Source organism: Pagrus major, chromosome 13, assembly GCF_040436345.1.
Source record: "Pagrus major chromosome 13, Pma_NU_1.0".
Lineage (NCBI taxonomy): Eukaryota > Metazoa > Chordata > Actinopteri > Spariformes > Sparidae > Pagrus > Pagrus major.
This window is the reverse complement of record NC_133227.1, coordinates 15,408,958-15,431,381: the sequence shown is the minus strand read 5'-3', so window position 1 is coordinate 15,431,381 and position 22,424 is coordinate 15,408,958. Positions and strand designations below refer to the sequence as shown.

Sequence of the window (22,424 nt, the reverse complement as noted above, 5' to 3'; positions counted from 1 at the left end):
AGAGACTCAACTGTGCTTCACACAACAGAGTTATATGAGTCTTGTAATGATTAAAACATTTCTCTTCTTCATGCATATTCATGATTTTTTTTTTTTAAAGAAGGATTTGGAGAGACCTCTGTAGCATTTAAAAAGGTCTAATACTTAAAACAGGATGATGTAGCAGAGCACTTTAAATAATAACACACATTTTTATCTTATGGCACTTTCTATTCAAATCAATTCAATATAATCAAAATTACCATGGATTCCAATAATGAAATATTTTTACAATGGAAAAAAGTGACAAAATATCAATATAAGCTTTTCATACCTCTCCACTTCTTTGCTGTTGTAATGGACTGAACACAGGATTATACGAAGAACTAAATTCTGTCATAATCATTTTTTATGGTTTAATTGAAAGACTCTTGTGCCTCTGTTGAAGTGCACAGAGACCTCTGACCCTAAGGAGGAAGGATGTCAAGAAAGAGAAGGAACAGAACTGAGAAAAGGTGCTTTGTCCGCCATCCACAAACTTTGCATCCTCATCCTTATGTCCTATATCTTACGGTTTCTTGTCTCTTACAGCTTACATCCTGACTCTTGGGTTTTGCTCATCAACCTTCTTGGGCTCTCCGTGGTGAAGCCCCCTGCTTGGCCATGCGGTCAAGAGGCCTGCATGGGTGACCAGCCTTTGTTTTCATTTTATACTGAAAGCTGAAGAAAGCTCCAGAATGAACTCTCTACTGTGAAGAAAGACTGCAAAGACTCCTAAAAGCCACAAGAAAAGCATGCAGATGGCTTAATGAATAATCATTAACTTTGTAATCCTCTTTTTTTAATGTAGTTAACATTTGACATGATTTGGCTCAATGCATCCCAACTCTGCAGCCCATCACTGAACGCAACAAGGCCGGAGAACACATGCTGTGTCTCCTCTGTGGCTTGTCTGATCCTAGACTCATCATTCTGAAGAAGTGAGACCAGCTGCTTCACTAAACCAAACGTACAGTGGTCATCATCTGGCTGTGTCCTGGTGACCAAGATCAGTGAGTTTGCTCGCCATGCTCAGGGCTTTCTGGGAAGTTCACCTCATCATCAGCATCCATCACCGCAGAAAAGTTGGAAATAACCATCTTCATGCGTTCTGTCTGAGAGTTTATGCAGAGCTAATTCTTAAATTAGTTTTGCTTTAATTGATCTTAATGAAGTATTCCCTCTTTTGCATTTTTGAATAGTTTTTGACAACATTGATTTATTCTGTCGGCAATAGTTTAATAACTACATTTACAATTCATTCATGCCTTATCATTCATCCACTCTAGTTGTATGTATGTACATATGTGTTTAGTGGTCCTTATTCATCATCCATGGCCCTTTATGGTTCAATAAATCATTGTACTTGTGTTTTCCTTTATGACCGAGATGTAGGTCAATGTAATCACGTTTACAACTTTCAGATACAAGACTGATGCATTTGATGTGATTGACTAATTAATCAATGGAGGTGGTGCCCCTTCTAACGAGTGCTTAATAATATTTCATAAATGTGGTGAAACACACTAAGTTTATTAAATCCTAGCATACTTAAATATACGTGCAGCCAGACTAATCATCAGTGTACTTCAAGTATTTTGGAACACGGAAGTGGCATTATTTTGTTGTTTATGTGACAATTCAGGAAAATCATCTACAGGACTTCATCTATGCATTTGAGGTCTGATCATTACAAAGAAATCAAGTATCCAAATAAAGCAATGCCCCCATTCCACTGAAGACCTCAATTCCTTCCATTGAGGACAAAGAAGTCCTCTGGGTCAGCACTCTGCACCATCCCTCCTCAGGACACACACCACATCACACACTGGTCTACTGCTGACCTCAATGTTCTGTTGGGTGAAATACAACAGAGCCCATGAGCAATGAATACAAAGCACATTTTAAAAGATAAAGTGCAGCAAGACACTGGAGGCATGAAATATGAGTATGTGTAGCAAATACCAGTCAAGGAAAGATATACAGCAGATGTAGCCTGCTAGCGCTTAGTTCGTTAGCTCGATGCAAACAAATAATGGAATTACCATGAACATGCTCATGGAATTTAGCATTGCGTCCGAGATAATACATTCTGAACAGATTATCTATTTTACCTCACAAGTTTAACGTGTGCTCATACTTACAGTCAATACAGCATTCCATGTGATCTGTGGAACGGAACTAATAACTGCTGACTTCACATTGTTAACTCAATCTGCTACTCTCGGTACATCCCATTTCCCTCATTTGTCGTGTCCTCGCTCACTTGAACTGGAAGTCGCTCTGGTCCGTCATCTTGCAGGCCGTCCCAAAGCTCTTATTTGCGCTTAGAGGAGCGAGTAGCAAGGACTGATCTCTGTGGAGGGATGAGCAAGGACACATGAGAGCAGCCTTCGCGGAAGTCTCTTTACCGGCCGTCACACACACTTAGTGGTAAGGGTGTCACAATTTCGATTTAAATCGAAATCGATCAAAATTAATTCACAATCTCGAACTTTGAATTAAAAAATTGAATCGTCGATGCTGCCACGCCCCCATGTCACGTCCGGTCGGCTTGCCAAGGGGAAAAAAAACACACACGTGTTGAAGTGCTGCGAGTCAACCTCCTCTAACTTAGCTACTAGCTAAGCCAGCAGCTATTAGCTACAGCCAGTCAAACGATAGTATGGTGTTACACCATTCCTGTTCGGCTCCCGGACCGTGGTCAGGAAGCACAGGGGAGATGATTTCCTCCAGGACCGAAGTTTCTGTTTCTGGTGAACCCCCTTTCAAGTGTTAAGCTAGTCGGGAAATAATACCAGGGAGCTTTGCTGTATCTTGAGGAGCCATCGCCTTTATTCACAGCCAAACTGCAGCCTATATTGTTCACTTTATTGCTGTCGCTACTACTGCTACTCCTTTCGCTTCTCCTTCCTCTCCCATTCATTCACTGTCCCCGCGTACGCACGCTCCCTCACTCTCGCTCGCCCACTCACACCTTACGCACCTTGTATATGTCCAACTGTTCGGAAAAAGTTTGTTAGGACACTTAATTTTTCAGAGAAGACTATGTTAGTGGATATCTGTTATTGATTGGACGCTGTAGCGGATTGGACTGATCTTATACATAAAACCATCACCCATGTTCTAGTGTTAAAAAAGCAAACAAAAATTTAAATAAATCAAAATGTTTCAATTATTGTAGAACCATGATACTTGACTTAACTTTAAGTAAAAGACATATTCTTTATAATCCAATTAAATTATAAGTACTTAATGCGTACACATTTCAACATATGTCCGTGTCTCATGTGCACGTGTCATTAAGCAGCAGACCAAATTTCAACCAAAAATCGGTATCCTGTGTGTGTGTGCATGTGTGTTGCATGTGTGTGCATACATGTGCATTTGTGTCATGAAGCAGCTGGAATAGACACATTTCATATAAAAATACACTTATAATGAATTGAAATTATACTAGACTTTAAAGGTGTAATTGATAACATTCAGGCACTGAATGTGACATTCCATCTACCTCCTGCCATTGCATTCACATCACAACACCACTATTGTTGGAATCGTCTGCCCCCTCAAATGGTTGCCAGTTTTATTAAACTAATGCTGCTAATGCTAGCTAGCTAATACTAATGTTGCTAATGCTAGCTAATGCTAACGTCCCTAATGCCAGCTGGCAGTACAGTATGCTGGACACAAACTATAGAAATCAGCCTTTGTTACGTTTTGTTTTTTGTTTTTTCCACAAACTGGCAACTACCAAGACTCTTGATGCTGACGAAACATGGATACCATGTGATTTCAACAGTGTTATACTATTGGCTGACAAACTTTGTTAGAAGCTGGAGCCAACTGTCAGCATTCTTACACACAGATAAACAAAATAATAATTGGACCCAACAAACATTTAAAAATTATGAATTCACAATCATAATAATGTTTTAAAGGAAAAGACATTTATTCTGCACCTTACTACAAACTCTGTAGCTGTATTTAAAAGAGAAAAGATTTGTCTACACAAAAATGTTATCAATATGACCTTTAATAAAGCATAGCCTGTATTACAAAGGACTTATAATAATTATACCTTTCAAAAGTAAACAAATTTACCTACATGCAATTTAGTATAATTATAAGATAATCATATTTGGGGGAGGTCAACTAACTTTCCATATCTGCAATATACTATCCTTTTCAAAATTAAACTTACTGTAAGTACAACTTGAAATGAATGGACATTAAGGTGCCTCGTTCGAGGTCGAGTAAACTACACCTGTAATGTAGTCACCTGTAATTTCTTTAAAGTACACTTTAAGAAAGCATACTGACATCTCATTACAAATGACATTAACATAAGTATACTTTTCACACTAAATTATTATTAGTATTTGCAATATAGTATAGTTTTTAAAGGTAGCCTAAATGAGAAGTGCGCTTATAAATTACACTCAAATGTAACTTAAAATAAATGATAAGTTCAGGATATTGAAATTAGTTTTTTTAAAGATATGCCTTTATAATTTACACATAACTTTAACTTGAAGTACATTTTTCTGATATATTTTCTAGAAAGATAGTAACATTTAAAATTATTTCATTATTTTTAAAATATGTTTACAGATAGTACAGTTCTTTTTAGTATATGTATATGTGAAAGTGTGAATATATTTAAAATAGATTAAAGTTTAGTTCAATAGGGCCTACCAGCTATGCTAAAGTAGCCTATAGTTTGAACGTAATTTCCAACTTAGCACAGAGTTTAGGCTGTACTGACATTTGAAGGGTTGCACCAACTGAAATAGTTTCATCGTAGGCATAAGTTACCGTAAAAAATCAGAGGTATGGCACATCATAGGATAACTTGAAGGATGAGGAGCATATTCTACTGGCTGGTTTTGCATCTAAATTTGACAGTTACAGTGTTGGCAAGCAAATATATGGGGTTAGATATTTTTTTTATTATCAACTAGCTAAATAAACTAATTCATATCAGTTTGCAAGTGAAGCCTCATTATGTGCTTGTTATATTCTTACAACTTCAACTGCCCAATAACAGAGCATCGCTATATTACCATATGTTGTAATTGATGGTTTCATAATGTCACTGTTGTTATTTTAGAAGTCACTGTTATTAGCGGTAGATTAAGGTTGGGGGATGGTTGTCACCGTATCATAATGCTTTGTCCTATTTCACATACCTTTTGTTGTTTGTGATTAAAGATAGTTAGCGGAATGAGTCATTTTCAGCTGTTTGCCCTTTCACTGATTGACCACAGGAAGTGAAATGTCATTTCCTGTGACAATATTTTGGTTAGTCTGGACGTTACACCAGAGAAGTTAAGATGTACCTTACCTCTCTGTGGTGCAATCAAACAACCACAGCTTTAGTATCAAATTAACTAGTTTTAACTTATCATTTAGTGTAGACTTTACACTGTGACTTAAGACAGAACTTGTGCATAGCTGGTGCAACTGGCTGCAGCACTCTGGCTGGCAATACTTATTTTTGTCTTTCATCTTTGTTTGCTTATTTCATGATAGTCCTGAAAGGGTACATCAAGCTTCTCCAGCCTCTTATGGATAATAATGGGCAACTCAAAATCTATTGATTGGCGTCTATTACAGCGCAAAAATTGCTCCCTGAGAATTGAGGGTTTGTCCTTGGTGACATTTCTTACGATAGCTGACATTTGATATTTGTTGATGCTGACATCTTAGTTGCTGCAGAAAAACTTGGCTCTGTTTTGTAAGGAATTTCTTTATAAGATACCATGCTGCAAAGTTATGTCCAAATCAAAATAGCTTGAAGTTGAAAATGAAGGGGGTGTACACACCTTTTACGCACAGCTGTTTAGGAAAGTTTAGCTCTACTCCCCTGATAACAATGCCCGTCCTCTAATGATGATGATTATGAATGATAAAGGGATAAGCCCATTGATTCAATTTCTTTCAACGGACATACATCTTCTTGTGTACCCCAGCACCTCCGTAGCAGGTCTGGCTCCACCAAAGCCCTGTTAATAACACTTTTCAAAATTCTTTTTTTATTTTCTTTCTAAAGACTCTCTGAACATTACTGTCCAGCTACCATAATCCAGATGGGAGAGGAGTTAAATAAATACTCTTCTAAGTTGCTTGAGCTGCTACTGTGCTCAAAACAATGTGCAACATGGGGTACAGCAAGTATTTGGCAGAGATCCTTTGCCTGGGTTTTGCCTCTCAGGCTATTCAAAGATGTTCCTGCATTATTGGTGAATGTTGTTGAAATGTATGCAGCCTAAAAATGGTACCTGCAGACACTACACAACACTGAAAATAGTCTGCTCAACTGCATTTTTTAAGCAAAATAATTTATTAGCTTCAAGGAGTGTACTGATAGGAATTATTTACCTGCATCCAGTAAGTTTAAAAGTTTAAAGCATACTTTCTGGACTGAACTTTTTCCATGAAAAAAACAAAACAAAGGTCTTGCATTTCTATAGCGCTTTTCCAGTCTACTGAAAGCTCAAAGCGCTTGCCACATTCACCCATTCACACACACATTCATACACTGATGGTGGAGGCTGCCATGCAAGGCGCCAACTGCTCATCAGCAATTTGGGGTTCAGTATCTTGCTCAAGGACACTTTGACATGTACATGTTTGACATGAGGGGAGCCGGGATTCGAACCAGTGACCTTCCAATTACTAGATGACCCGCTCTACCTCCTGAGCTACAGCTGCCCCTAAGTTGTGTTGTCTAATTAACTTGTGGTGAAAATAGCATTTTCTGAAATTCAGTGAGTAATGCAGCCAAAATGACTGATTCTGTTACCTACAGTATACACTGCTAATTAAACTGATCTGATACCACTGCCATCTTTTCTAAAATGTGATACCTGGATGACAACTACCTTACTCTGTGAAACTCATTGAGATAAGTAAGACATTATGCACCAGGTTGCATCAGTGAATTTTATCAAGACATCTACATAAAAAAAAAAAATTGAATATGGATCAGTAGAGTTTGGCTCATACTGATCTGACTGATTGGATCAGTGCCATCGTCTGCAAAGAATGAACCCTTCCTCACTAATACATTTGGTTTTGATTACTGCTTATGCTGTCTTGGCACATGCATGATTAAACAGCCCAACAATTCTGACTGGACATGACAATCCCTGAATATAAAAGGTGTGTGTGCATTAGGGGTGTGAGTCTTTGGCAATCTCTTGATTCCAATTCGATTCAGAACCGATTTTCAAATCAAAACGATTTGCGATTCAAAATTGGTTAGCGATTGAATGAACTGAAAAGGGGGCACTATTTTCAGTCATTTGCTCCAGTATACTGTGTGCCAACTCATTCACTGGTGTCCTTCATGTGCTGAAATACAATATGAAACACAACTGGAAATTAAGATAATCTGCAGCCTTTTTATTTTAAAAAGTTAACTGCATTATTAATGAATTAATAATTTGAAAGCATGCATATATGTATGTGGATAACAAAATAGGGGGATGTGCTCTGCTGTGTTATTAGCATTGTAAGACAATTGAGATTGAGTTTTGTTTCCCCAAAAACTCACACACACACACAAAGAAGTTGAATCTGTAGTATTATGATAAAGTTACAGCCATTGGTGGGGCCAGAGGGTAAAATAAGTTCAGCCAATTGTGGGGGATTAAGAAGAACAAAGGGGGTGAAGAATGGTAAAGTGGCAATTGCTAGTGGAACAAGTATAGCAGACCAGAATTACCTGGAGCACAGGACTGGACAAAGTCAGGGCTGCGTTTAGTAACTGCATGACTACAAAAGGAGTTTTTCCATGTACCTCATTCAACTCAGCTAGTACGAACTTTAAGTCTGTTGGTGTCCACTGTATCAACCTGTAACAAGTGGGATTATTGGACTATGCTCAATATTTTAGTAGCTGATATTAATCTTGGTTGGTGGATCAAGAGAAGACGCATCTGATAAGGACAAAGTGTTGCTTCTAGACTCTTTAAACATTCCATCTCGCAGAGTTGTGTCTCTTTTTTTCAGTTATTGGATGTATTTACTGTTTTGTTTTTGTTTTTTGTTTTTTTGTTTTGTGTTTTTCCCCTAGACAGACTTGGGGAGGAATCAGCCATTGGGTTGGTTAGTTTTTTCTTTGATTTTGAAGGTCCTTGTGAGGGTTGGCTTTGGATGGATGGGACAGTATGCTGAACTCTTGCCACATGGATTCACTCCTCTGAGCTCCAGCATGCATGGGCATGGATAACATTCATGTCCACCATGAAACACTATGTCCTGTATACTGTCCTGATAAAAAAAAAAAAAAGTTGAGACAACATGTTTCAAATAATACCCGTATTGCCTCTTATGGAAGGAAGACGGTTTTTTTTACTTCCATAAGAGGCATCATTGGGCATCAGGTGTAATATCCAAATATACAGAGCCTCTTTTCCACAGGTTAGTGCATAAGAATGCAGTAGCAAGATGTCATACAGGAAACATCCTGGCTGCTTCTGCAGTGACCTGGAGGGTAGGGCACAGGCAAGGTTTTTCCTTGAATGGTTACTTTTTCACTGCATTTCCATTCTCATGGTGCCGCCATGCCTGTCATCTGCTTTAGATTGATGAACAGCAGGCTAACTGCCCTGGGGCTCTCATACATTGTTGGATGTATCCGTGGATTGCTACAGCCAACTGAGCAAAGGCTGCTGAAATGAGGCTTGTTTTTTACCCCACTGGCCACCACTGTTGATGTCAGCACATAGCTGAGGCGTTGTAATGTTTTTACTTTGGACAGACAGGATAGAGGGGAGGCCGCCTCCTCTGTGTGAATGTCCTTGAATGTTCTTCTCTGTCTTCTGTCAGGTGCAACAGTCGTCGCAAGGAAGGCTTTCAAAAGGAGAGCTTCATAAATAAGAGGTTGGAGGAATTAAGAACAAGATTTAATACCAGGAGAGGGTCTGCAGTTTGCATTGGAGTGGTTGCAAAGAAGGGGTTGGATGGCCAAAAGAAACTAACCAGAAATACCTGCATGCAGGGGGTTGGCAACAAGATACTAATATAAAATGAAAAGGCTATTTGCTTGTTGTTTGTAAAACAACTTTTACTGCTTGAAATCCATGAAATGTTATACTCGTTTGTTTTTTATGCTTTTATTTATAGTTATACTTGTTTTGCTATTATTATTTATTGTGCAATGTCAACAGTCAACTAATTGTCAATGAAAATCAATGTTTTATTAGTGGTTTGTAATGCCTTTGTGCTGCATGTCTGCATTAACACTAAGTCAGCTCCATCCGGCTTCTCTGTTGGCATAAGTACATCACCACTTAGTTGTCCATGTTGTCCTCAACTATTTAGCCAACTGTTAGTCAGTTAGAGCTATAGAGGATCTCCATGCAACCATCCTACATGCAATCTGGACATGAAGATTGTTCAAAATTAAGAGTCCAGCCAACATGATATATCACTGGCACCAATGCAAATCTTCATGTTGCCTTTCAAAGTAATGGCCCAGACACACAAAACCAACATCAAAGAACCAGTGGTGACAGTGGCCAACTGTTGCGTTGCCTCACATTGCCTGTGTCTCGGCCAAAAAGCTGCACTTGAACACACTGCAAAGACTACAACTACCTTGTACTGTACGTTCTGTGCCTGTGTGAGAGGAAATAACTCTCCATAGTGCCAGGTACAGGTAGTATATAATCGTCATTCATAAAAGGAAAACATGAAAACTCTGGAACCTTTGTAATGATATAGCAATGTTTGCCTATAATTTTCTTACCACTTTCTCATACTCATGCAACACTTTTTATTGAGAATATGTCTGATAAAAAGTTGCAAATGGCACTGGCAAAGAGGCAAAGGCGAAAAATAAGGAGAAACTGCGCCAAATGGGTTTTATCACAGATACAGCGACAGGCTCAAGGGGCTTTCCCTTTATTTTCTTCTTGACATTTTTTCTTCCTTTGGACAAATTCACTTAGCTAAACAGCCCATCAGAGTGATTTCTCTTGCTGCTGACTGCTAGCTCAGTCGACCAAAAAGTCACCAACAAGGGCTGAATAGTGCCAACGATGCGGGACACACCGCAACAACGAGGGCCACAGACGCTCATTGATTGTGGCCGACCTTGTCAAGGCTTAAATATCATATGGGTCTAAATGCTGGGGCAATGTCGGGGGCCTAAAGCCTTCATTTGGCTATTTCCTGCAGGCCGCCTGCATTTATTCCTGATTATCTTGTGAGGTCAGCCCCACAGGTTAATCAACTGTTAGGGTACTGAGAATTGGGCTGTGCATTGGCTTTATAGTAAACTGTACAATCTTTTGAGTAAATACTGTTATTATTTAAAAATGTTTCATTGCATAACAATTAAAGCAACAATTCTCAAATGCTAAACCAAATGAAACAATAGTCATTTTTTTGTCTGGAAGCACTTATCATAGGCTACAATTTCACATATAGTCCTGTTGCCAACTGCACACAACCATTTACATGTGCATGTGTCAGCAAAGGGGAGTCAATGAGTCAAAGGCATTCATTATTTCCTGTGCACACTGTGCACTATTTAGGCTATGCCTGTTATTCTATCTTAATCATTATTTCTATGTGATGGGTCTTGTCAGTGTAATGAACTATTTAGTAGGTAAACCATACAGAGATATGAGTCTATTTTCCTCTACAAACTTTATCTGCCAGCCTCAATACTCTTATTAGCTTGTGTGTATGCATTGATACTGTGATATTAAAGCTGTTTGAAACAGACTTAGAAATCACTACTCCTCCAATTTTGATGAATATTGGAACTCCAAATCAAACAGGTCTGTGTCTTTTATTCCCCGTCACAAAAGACAGAATACATGTAAGGCTTCCTTTGCGGTGTGGGAGGCACATTGTGAAGTGTCATGAAATGCAATTTTTCACAGGATCATTTCTCTTCCATTTCTTTTCTTAGGCACACCTGCACACATGCTTTTTCTTCTCCCAGTGATAACTGCTTCAACACTGTCAGCAGGCATTGCTGGAGCATTGTTCTTTTTGGAAGGCAACATCACTGCAGTAGCGTGCAATTCATTCCTGCTGTATAATTCTGTGAATGGCACTCATCAGGAGACTAATCACAAGTTGTCAACATCTGTCTGTGCGGCGGTTGTTCTGTCAATCACACTCAACACTGCCAATTTTTCAAATGATTGGCCTTCACATGTCATATAAGCTTTTTGTCTCACAATTTTCTTGTCAGGACTGAAAATATGAAACTGAAAAATATTAATGACTGAAAGATAAAAAATAAAGCCAGCTTTTTTGGAAGAAAAAACTTACTTGTTTTAAACGAGATTCAGTTTCAATAAAACCACCCAAACATTGTCCACATTTATTTATTTTTGCCAAAAATGTTCTGCATGAAACATAATTGCTGCTTGAATTATGTTGTTTCCAGTGAAGTTAGCACTACATTTTTGAACCACACTAATTAAAGGGAGGCCGTTGTGGTGAATGTTGGGGATACAAAGTGCCAGAGGGGAACCCTTGGGGCCTTCTAGGCCCTCAAAGAAGGCCCAAACATGTCAGCATTCCAAATGTTACATTAATTTCTTAATTTAATAATTACTCTCTTCTAATTTGGCCTAATTTTCTATCAAAATTGCTTCAGAAATTAAAGGGTTACTGTCCTGAAATCAATCAGATTTATCTGCTGTTATCTCCAGGCAGAGACAAGGTTAGTGCTGGCTCACTCATTGGTTAGGACTTCATTCCCTCTGAGGCCATAGCAGAATGTGCTTGTTTAGTAAGTGACAGGTGAATTAACCAATCACATTTTGATTTATAGTGGGTGGGACCAAAAATAATTGCCCTACGCCAGCTCTGTCTTGCTTGTAGCATAACTAGTAGTCAAAGCAGTGAAGCTATTGTATCATGTCTGCAGCTACGACAGACAAGACCGATGTGGCTAGCTTGATAGCATTGTTTTTCTCAAGGCAGGCTATCACAGAGAAGCAATTAATACAACAAAATAAAGAGCTAACTCCAGCACCAGAATTGACATAAAAAAAGGAAAAGTGTTGAAAGGCATTTCAAGATTGACAATTATCAATGCTATCTGTGGATGACTGGCTGTAAGAAAACTAATAGGCTGTACCACCAGAATTATCTTCTTTTTTCAACTGACTAGTCATCTGCCTGGGCTAATGCTGGATTTGTTAGCCTTACTAACCTAACAAACTTAGCCCACCTTCACCAAGCACCTTCCAGTAGAGCAACACAGTACAGAGCTATATTGGTAGACATAAATAATATTACTGGAGATAAATGCTACATATGACTGGGTGTGGTTCTGAAACAGAGAAATAAGAATAAAAGAAACTCAAAATGATTCACTGTATTACAGCTCATAATATCAAACACGCTTACTCATATAACTTATTCAAATGGATGGTACACTGACAGATTAAATGGCAGTTATCTACCACTCAGTACAAGTATCGGTTGTCTCACACAGCTCGTGAAAAACTACTACTGGGTTTAACTTGCAACAACTACACCTACAGTTGCCAAAATCTAACTGGCAGCCTGCCGCCCATCCCTGGCAAAATCTTTTGCCCTGTTGCTGCTTTCTTGGTGTGTCTACTAAGTTTTGGCTTAGCTGAAGTACCAGCTCTAATAGTCATGGTTCGCCACTGCAAAGTAAAGGACCCGAGACTTGGGTTCACATCCCTAGATTATTGTATGGTTAGGTTTAAGTATGAAAAACACTGGTGAAGGTTAGGGGAAGATCATGGTTTTGGTTAAAAGGACAATTTATAAGATATGATCAGATTTTTGTTTCAAAACATTCAAAAAAGGAACTAAAATTACAAACAGAATGTGAAAAAACAACAGTACTAACGTTATGTCAAAGACGTCTATGTACTGTGTTGCAGAGATGTCTACTGAAGTTAAGATGCTAACCAGCTAGCCCTGGCTTGCCTGTATCGTAGTACCATATTGTATCGCAAGAGGCAATGGTGTGATAGTCCCCCATACTTTAAGCTGAGAGTATGCACTATGCAGGGCTGAGTTCACATAGTCTAATGAGTAAACAAAATAAACTCTACAATGTCAATGCTAATTTCCCCCTTAACTCATCGTTAAGCATACTTCATACAAACATGCAATTGGGACATCATGATGGCGCTACTTGAAAAGTTAAGAGATCGAGTTGTTGTCCATGAATGTTGGACCCAAATTCATGCCTATGCATCCTATACTAGTCAAGACATTTCTGTTTGGATAAGATGGCGGATCGACTTTGCTATCCCAAGTGCCATGAAGCAAGCATTGCTAAAATAGAAAATCATTCTAGTAGCACTAAATTTCATTATACATACATTTGATGATGCAAATTACTATACACACGTAATTTTGAATATGCAAGATTGAAAGAAGAACATGTATTCATTTAACATGAAAACATGACTCAAACACATACTAGTGTCATTTCTGTACAGTAGCTCAGTCAGTAGCTCAGTCACACCACTTCTAAAGGATGGCACACATTACAGTTATCTTTCCATCTGTAGTCATTTGAAAAGAAAAGGCAGAAACAGACATCTGAAAGTGTGTACATTCACAACTTATGAACTTTAATGAGCCCTAATGGGTCGGAAAGATCCATACTGCATTGTCCCTTGAATAAACTGTTTTCCCACAGCCATATATCTTCTAATCCGTTTAGTGGCTAGCAGCCAGAGATTCAGTGGACACTGCTGCATCATTTATGTGGTCCCCACTGAGTGGAAATGGGGACTGGGTCTTGTAGTGCAAAAAATAAAGGTGAGACTGAAATTGACATTAAGTAAACAACCACAGAGGCTGCTACTCACGCACAACTCTTACCTGTCACCATCTGTATTGAGGGATTTATTGGCATGTACCGAAGAGAGTATATCAGTCTTCCCCCATACAACAGTTCAGTGGTAACATAATTAATATTAAACAGTAGACAGGGAGTCTGACAATAACTTTAGATTTAGTTCACAAAAACTCAAGCCTTGAATTAGGCTGTGCAACTTTAATATTGTGTCAGTATTCAGTACTTCTTCGGTGTTCGCCAGAGCCAATTTTCTCATGCCACTTGTCATTTTCATAGGGAAAGGTGAGGCATCTCTCTGCATCATCAGCTGCTACAGCACATTTGCTCATGTTCCTGACACCATGTGAGTGTGAAAATGTTAAACGATATGCCATGGAAAAACAACTATCAAATGGCAAGGCGGCCACATTGCAGATTTGAGACTGTGTAGAAATGCAGTTTAACTCAGGGAGAAAGCTGCTCACTTTAGTGTGGTACTAACAGACACAAACACTATCCTCTGAGGGAACAGTCCATTATCGCTGGTGACAAACATGAAAAGCAAACGGTGAGGAGCTAGTCGGGAAAATGCCACTCTGCAGGAAAAACATTTAAGATTCTGACTGCCAGCAAGAATTTCTTTGGCTGCCCAAACATCTCCCCACATAGTGTCTCTTTTCATTAGTGCAACTCAGAGAAATGTCAAGTAAGATAACCCATTATCTTGACAACAACACACACACACACACACACACACACACACACACACACACACACACACACACACACACACACACACACACACACACACACACACACACACACACACACACACACACACAACCTACCAGGCTCCCTTGCTACAGAAGCCTGTATATTACTTTTCAAGTGCGGTTCTATTGCTTCATTTGCCACTACTCTTGCTGCTATGCATCAGCCCAGCTCTTGGTACTGAGGAGTGACTTCCTGCATTTCTACTACGGGCAGAGTTTCAAACCACATGACATCCTATTGTCAAATTTTACATGATTTTCATCTTGTTAAAGAGAATATAAACATGTTGTTGACAGTGTCTATGGTAAGATCATTCTGTATATTTATGAGCTTCTTTTGCCACTACTGTTTTAGACAGTGAGAGCTTCACTGAGTTTCTAATCATGTGCAGTTTTTTTTTTCTCCCACAGCACAAACACTTAATCCCAGCCAGCACGCTGCCAGTGATTTCTGTGTGAAAAATATATATCCTATGTGGACACGAGACTCAACTCTTCAGCGAAAGGCACTACTGCACTACTCATAAATGTCATAATTTGACCTGATAACTGTAGCACAGAACCCCACTAGATAGGCGGCGTGCAGGCATTTCTCTGCGCTGGTCAATTCTGCTCCTCCTCTACTCTCTTCTAATCACAGATAGAACTGATCTTTAATATAAATTTCATGAATGTATAACATATAGCCTTTAGATGCTGTGTATGTGTTTGTGTGCCCAGCTCAGGAATAAATATGTTAAACGAAGATCACGGACAGACGCTGAAACGATCGATACAGATTGCGAGCTGGCCAGTACTTCTGCGCTGGTCTGCAGCACTCTCTGTGTGTACACCCCAACTACTTCTGGGCGCTGACAAGAGGAGGCCAGTGCTTCAGTGCTTTTCGCCACTGAATACCGGTCACTTCAAGCACTAACCACGGGCTCACCATGTACACTATTGTGGCGTAAAAAGTTGGAAGAAAAAGACAACATTATCTGCACCATTTGTAAGAGGGCAGGTGGCAAATACAGAGGATCATGGAGTTTGTGTGTTCTGTGTTTGAATGCTTTTAAAATGTACACTATAGGTCTATTTTAAACATCTGTCCGGTGGTGCTACTTTCGTAATTCTTTGTAACATGCACATTCCGTTAAGAGGCAGGTGGTCAGCTGGTCCCAGGTCTGCTGGTGCTCTGTTATTGATCCTACCAGTCACGCCTCAACATTTACAGATGAATTCAGTGTAGAGCGCAGCGGACTGCAGTTGTATGAAGTCAGTAGAACATTAGACAACCCATTGCTGACAGATATCTGTAAGTGTGTCTGTTGTGGTAGTAAGTTTGATAATATATACACACAGTATATCATGCTTCAAAACTACTGCTACTGTTCCTGCTTTCTGCCCTAATGTAAATATTAAAGCTAATGTTGTGTGAGCACAGAGTGCCATGCATTTAACTACTCTTGCTTAATGGTGTAACCTGATAAAAACAAACAGACCAAATCATGCACACAAAAAAGACAAACTGCATTTCTTCATGTGGACATGGCTGATATAATGTTTTATCATTGTGGTCTTCTTCAGGTCTCAGTAAAGAAGTAACACAAACTGTATTTAATATACAATGATGAAACATCAAAGGAACAGCATTGTCTACTAAATAAATCATTTAACCACTTCTGTTGTCTTATTGTCTTCATGTGAATGGACAGACCTGGATATGGGAGGCTCACACCTGATTGTGATGGGAACTGAGACATCTGTGCTGGAATGATTGAACTTTAAGGATACTGTAACGTGGACACTATTTATATTTACTTTTTGACGGAACAGACATGATCTGTTTTATACAAGATTTTCCTGATTTATTTGCCAAATCATAATATGAAATAGGAGACAACCAAAGAATGTAACAAGAAACTTCATTAATAGTAGTGTATAATAATAATACTAGAGGAGGCAAATTCTGAAGAACTTGCCGTTGTGAATGATAGCTGTTTAAAAGCTGATGCAAAAAATGGCTGTAAAAAGTTTGAATAATGCCAAGAATATATGAAAAAACTGAATTTCTGGCTTTAACATATTTAAAGTCACATCTGAAGAGTATGAAGAGTGATGATAGTGGGATAAGAATTAAGGATTCAAAATATATTAAAGGCTGGGACCTAATGCCAGCCAGCACAATTTTTTCCACAAGCCAATGTTTAAATTCATGGAGTGAACATTGTGGGAATGGGTGCGAGTTTTAAAATGAATGTAAGCTCCTCTCCACTCAGTCAGTTGACTCCTCCACTCAGGCTGTCACCAGTCTGTCCCAAACACACCAATGTAAAAATAATGTATTTTTGAACTGTGACTGTGTAAAAAGTATGAATGTTAAGAAAGTCGAATTAATAAATGAGTTTCTATGTGAATTTATAAAGGAATGGGAAGAGTTTGAAAATGAGTAGGTCTGAAGTGATGTGATGAAGTTTAGATGTTGCAGACACATGTTTTTCTTCTTTTTTATTTTTTAAGTTACTCACTACTCAAATAACTGTTTCAGTTTGTACTTTTGTACTTTTGCTCAAGTAGTTAATTTGATGACCACTGCTTGAGTAACTGTAAAAGTAACAGTACTTTTACCAGAGTACAGTTTTTGGCTACTCTACCCACCTCTGTCTAACATTAGCAACTCATGCTGTGCCAGTCTGCACTGATATTAGAGGAACAATACCAAGTGCAGCAACTTCACTGCTGGATTTTGGGCATCACATGCCACCAGAGGGGGAAAATGCAGCATTGAAACAATGAAATCTGGGCAAAAATCAGCAATAACAATGTAACATTAGATTAGCTAGCCATTGAGACATGAGCAAACTAGCAGTAATTGTTTTGTGCTTGCTTTAAAAAAACAGTACCATAATCCAGGCCTCTCACACATCTTGAGGCAGCTTGCGGTTTTAATCAAAATCCAAATTCTCTCTATATCAGAAACATAAAATTAAACTTAGACCAAAAGGGGTGTTACTAAGTATACAGTCAGTGTAAATGGCACCATCTGTCTGGTGGTTTTGTGTCAGTCATTAAAGTTGCCCCTTTTGAATGTGATTACAAAGTCACACTTCAAACAAATCCTTTGTGTGAAATCATGATATTCAGAGTAAATACAGAGGAACCAGTAATGGAAGCGATGGAAATGTGGATGGCTGAGGTGGTGGAGGGCCACTGGGCTGCGAGAACCAGATTCTGCTGGCTCTAGATAATAGGGAGGGAGAGGAACAGCTGGGCTGTAAGAATTCATGTCATGTTGGAGGCTGAACATCTGATCCTATAGAGAAGCTGCACATGACTCACACCGCTGAATGCTCAGTGGGAAGCACAGAGCCGACGCAATTAGAACACAGAACACACATGCATGCACACACACAAAGCTTCTTTCCTCTCCTTCAGACTGTGAGGTGCCAACACAACAGAACCGACCAAACCGACTGTGGCCTTCAGCCAAATCATGCTTGATTGTATTTGAGTCCTATCAGGCCACAGGTTGTGTAGCTTCAAGCCCTTCAATCTACCAAGTTAAAAAGAAAGCAAGGTCTTTGTCAATAGATTAAAGCTTGACATTATTCATCATAAATCCTCTTGTGGCTACAGTATGTTAACACAAAAGCTACAGATTCACATCGCGCTAGTAAATGCCTGTTCTGCACGTAGGCGAATATTCATGTGAAGCAAGTGTTGGAGGTGTGTATTGTGTGGGAATGTTGACATCAGGCCGTGTGTGTAGGAGGGCCGGTTCAGTCACCTTTACACTGGAGGTAATGCTGTTGCAGCTTCGCCTGACACATTTGTTTTGTGGAATTTCTGAATTACCTTTGACAGTTGCAAAAGAAAATGATGGAAACTTTATAAAAAATCCGCATTACAGAGTTGAGGCAATGATTTTATCGAGTGATTGCATCATAATGCACAAAATAAAATATTTGTTAAGTTATAGTTATCCAATTGTACACTCTTCTGAAATTCTCCTGCTTAGAGACTGCACTACAGAAATGGTAAATAGTAATTAGTAAATAAAATGTACATAATAATAGTAATAATAATAATAATAATTATAATAATACATCAATCAAAAAATCAAAAACTATGCAGAATAAAAATATAGGACAGCAGGGATAAGGTGCGTGTGTATATACTATCTATACATGTACTGTACGTACATGAGACACAAATATAATTACAGAATGTGAAGGCAACAAGGGTGTATTGTGGTTGTGCAAATACAATAAGTGTAAACATAAATAGCAACAACGCAAAAGGTATAAAAACAGCAATAAAAGTGATCAAAGTGAAGGCTACTGATTGATTGACTGAAGGTGCAGCAGCGATGGTGGCAGTAAGGTGCATCTTACAGTGTTATTGTTGCATTATCATCTGATTATGTGCCTTCCCTACGGACTCACAAATCCAAGCTGCACTTGACAGCTAGTCACATTCGTGCCCCCTAAAAGTAATCAAAGTTACTATAAACAGGATTGCAATCTAAGTGCACAAAGAAATCCTAAGTCTACAAATCTACAGGATTTTGCTCTTCATCTTATTTCTCTGCTTATACAAACCTAGACACCAAAACTTCTAGATGGGACACTTCTCTATTATAGGAATTTAACATAAAAGACAACTTTAAGAATAAAATAATAAATTAATTACTGGAAAAAAAAACCTTATGGATTACCTCTTGGTGAGTGATGCTTCCACATAACGTTGGCTTCGGGTCGACCAACCGCCAGGCACATAAGATTGACGTTGCTGCCCTCATTCACTGTGATGTTCTTCGATATGTTAGTGATCCTGGCAGGTACTGAGGGGAGAACAGAAAATCATGATTGACATTTTTAGCTTAATTAAAGACATGTGAGCAAAGGGCTCACTATTCCACATAATCAGAACAGTGATGAGGTTAAAAATAACCCCAGGTTAGGGACTCTTGGCATGAAATTAGCTGACAAATTTGACAATTCTCTTGCTTGCTGTGGTGTTATGCATGATTAATTTTCTTCATCATGTGTCCTTGCCACACTGCTCATTAGACAAGCATCAGTCTGATTTGGAGTAAGACATACTGTAGTCCCATCTCTCTGACCGGACCAGCTTAATCTGTGCATGTGTGTGAGTCTGAGCTCTTGATTAAGTGTATCCTGTGAGATTGTCGCCTCAAATCAAGGGTCAGAAGTTATCTTGAACTGTAAAAACATTGGTGCAATGGATAAGACAGACTTCCATTGAGTAAAAGTCTAATTTGCTTTTCATTGTAGTTCAGTATCATATTTTACTGTAGTTTTACCTATTAAAAAGACAGGTTAGGTTTCTTTGTTAATAAAAAAATAAACAACTGTTTAATAAAAGCAATCTTATTTTGACCCTTGGGTTCTCTCTCTCTCTCTCTCTCTCTCTCTCTGGGTCTGTCTTTTTGTTGTCGGCCGTCTTGCTGCTCATGCTTTGGAGATATTGCCTTCCCTGCCCAGACACTATGTATGCTGTGAACCTACATGTGGGTTTACATTCAACTCCACTGTCCTGCATGAGGGTGCAGATATTCAAACTGTTCAGGAGTCAGGTTTTAGTAAATGGTGGATTTCTGCACCAATCAACACACCCATTGAAGAAGACAGATTCCAGTTAACTGGATGGTGAGCCAACCTACAGGTCCTTGAGAGGGATTGTAAAGACTGTTATCTTCTAAGAATGGACTTCCTTCGCTACTTCATGGTGTGTATCTTTATCTGTCCGAGGAAGGATAAAAATGTACACACAGATTTGCCCCAACAATCACTACACCAACTTAACAAAGAAAAGCTGGACTCTAAAGACTTTAAAGGGTATATACTTACATTATTTTAGTTCCCTTGGGCAAATTTTTATACTCTATATCTGAACTGCAGTAAATGTGCTCAATAAATGCATGATTTTGCAAATTCATCCTTGTGTTGTGACTCTTTACTGGTATTTAGGCCCAGGCCCCAGGTGGCCTAGTCTTCTGATACTACCCATACCCATTCCAAAAAACCCATGCGGGAACGGGAAGTGCAAAAATGCTAACTTACTTAGGACTCATTCCTGCCACATACTATCAGTAGAAGGTTAGGTACTGGCTTGAACTGCTTTATGCACAAAATTAATGAGCACTACTAGCACTACTACTAGTCTGTACGTTTACTGTAAGCCTACCTTTCCTAAGTGGAATATTTCAGATTTAATCTGTAATTTCATATTACAGATTTCACTGATGTTGTCAAGGTTTCCTTCAGGAATAATAAGCTACTGTTCTCTTGTTGTCAATTGGTCGCATATTTCTGTAATTAGAGCGTAAGAGTTTTAGCTTCAGATTACATTGCATTTAATGTTGATTAACAATCTGTTAATCTGTTTTTAAATAATATAAACCACATGGTAAAACACAGTAATATTACTCAAGTAATATGTCAAATATAATTAAATAATCATAGAAAAAAAAAAATACAGCAGGAAGTCTGAATTTTTTCACATTTTCATATCAGTATAAATTAACAGTAATGAATAACATTGCCATAATGTGCGGTCTGTGCCAGGGGATCAAAGCTGGAGTGGCATGCTACTTTGCATCCCATTGACCTTTGAATTTACCGATTTAATTAGCATGCATTGTTACAGCCAGCCCAATTGGTTGATTAAGGACACTGAGTGTGCAGCCTGGTTCTCTAAATACCACACAAAAGCTTGCTGTTGTCATGGAACCTAGTTTATGGAATATTAATAACCAGTGCCAGACCACTCACTCACATCATTTAGCTAAACTGATTAAGCCCTATCCCAAGTTTTACATTTATTCCACTATGTTTCCTACCCCTGGCAGCATCATAACTATATTTTTATTTTTTTTAGCTAAAATTAAATAGTATGCAGTCCTACTTAAGTACAATTACTTGTAACTACTGCACCATTTCTTCTCAAGACATTTACACAGTGGCGATGTACCTATTCATTAAACTGGATTACACAAAAAGAAGTGATCACAACATAAAATGTTTTATGGGAAAGACAATTACACACAACACTCATTCCATAAGAGCTGAGTTGCTGAGTTAATAGTAACCACTTTTAATGCAAGGAGACTACATTGTCTTCAACCCAGCAAATAAACCTGCTGGACAGAAGCAAATACATGGTTTTAGAAATAGCATCTATAAAAGCATGTGTTACACTGCACATAAAGTGTAAATACAAAGTACACACACTAACACCAAACTGCGAACTGGTTATCATCAACCTTCTTTTTCTTCACTAATGAAAGAAATTCACTTTTTTCCCTCTTTCTTTTATCTGTAAACTGTTGGAAATTGATTTGGTTAAAGTTAAATAAGAGATAACATAAACAGTTGTAGCATATTTCATGCAAAACTGATTTTTTGTAACATCCATGGGGCAGAGGTCACTTCACTTGTGGCAGAGTACTGTGCCTCCCTGATATTGTTGAGTTGCTCAGATTCTGTTTATTTCATAGTGTTTTCTTCATTTGTGTGCTTCTACCATGGGTGAGTAGGCTATGGAGATAGTTTTTATTTTTGTTTTAATTGTGTTTATTGTTATTTACGACTTCATTGTGCTATAGATCGCTCAGTCTGCACAAGATGTTTTAATTTGAGAATTGACCGCAAGCACTATGTTTCTCCTGTCTCTGACTTCCTGCCTGGCTCGATCTGCTTTGTGCACCTCCCTGCAGTATCATCGAAGAGTGGCCAGCAATAAAGCTCTGCTAATCCATTATTATTAGTTATTAACTTATTTAAAAGCTTTTATCTTGAAGCAGCAAAGTCAGGAAATAT

At 38.6% G+C, this 22,424-nt stretch overlaps 1 protein-coding gene across 3 annotated transcripts in view; it reads right to left on the bottom strand.

Annotated features, from left to right (window-relative positions):
- opcml (opioid binding protein/cell adhesion molecule-like) overlaps positions 1-22,424 on the bottom strand; it is a 221,121-nt gene that overhangs the window by 61,418 nt on the left and 137,279 nt on the right. For all 3 annotated transcript variants that reach the window (XM_073479626.1, XM_073479624.1, XM_073479625.1), the window contains exon 3: positions 19,298-19,423. In XM_073479626.1, coding sequence (XP_073335727.1) covers positions 19,298-19,423 — 126 coding nt within the window. The remainder of the gene's footprint in view (positions 1-19,297; positions 19,424-22,424) is intronic.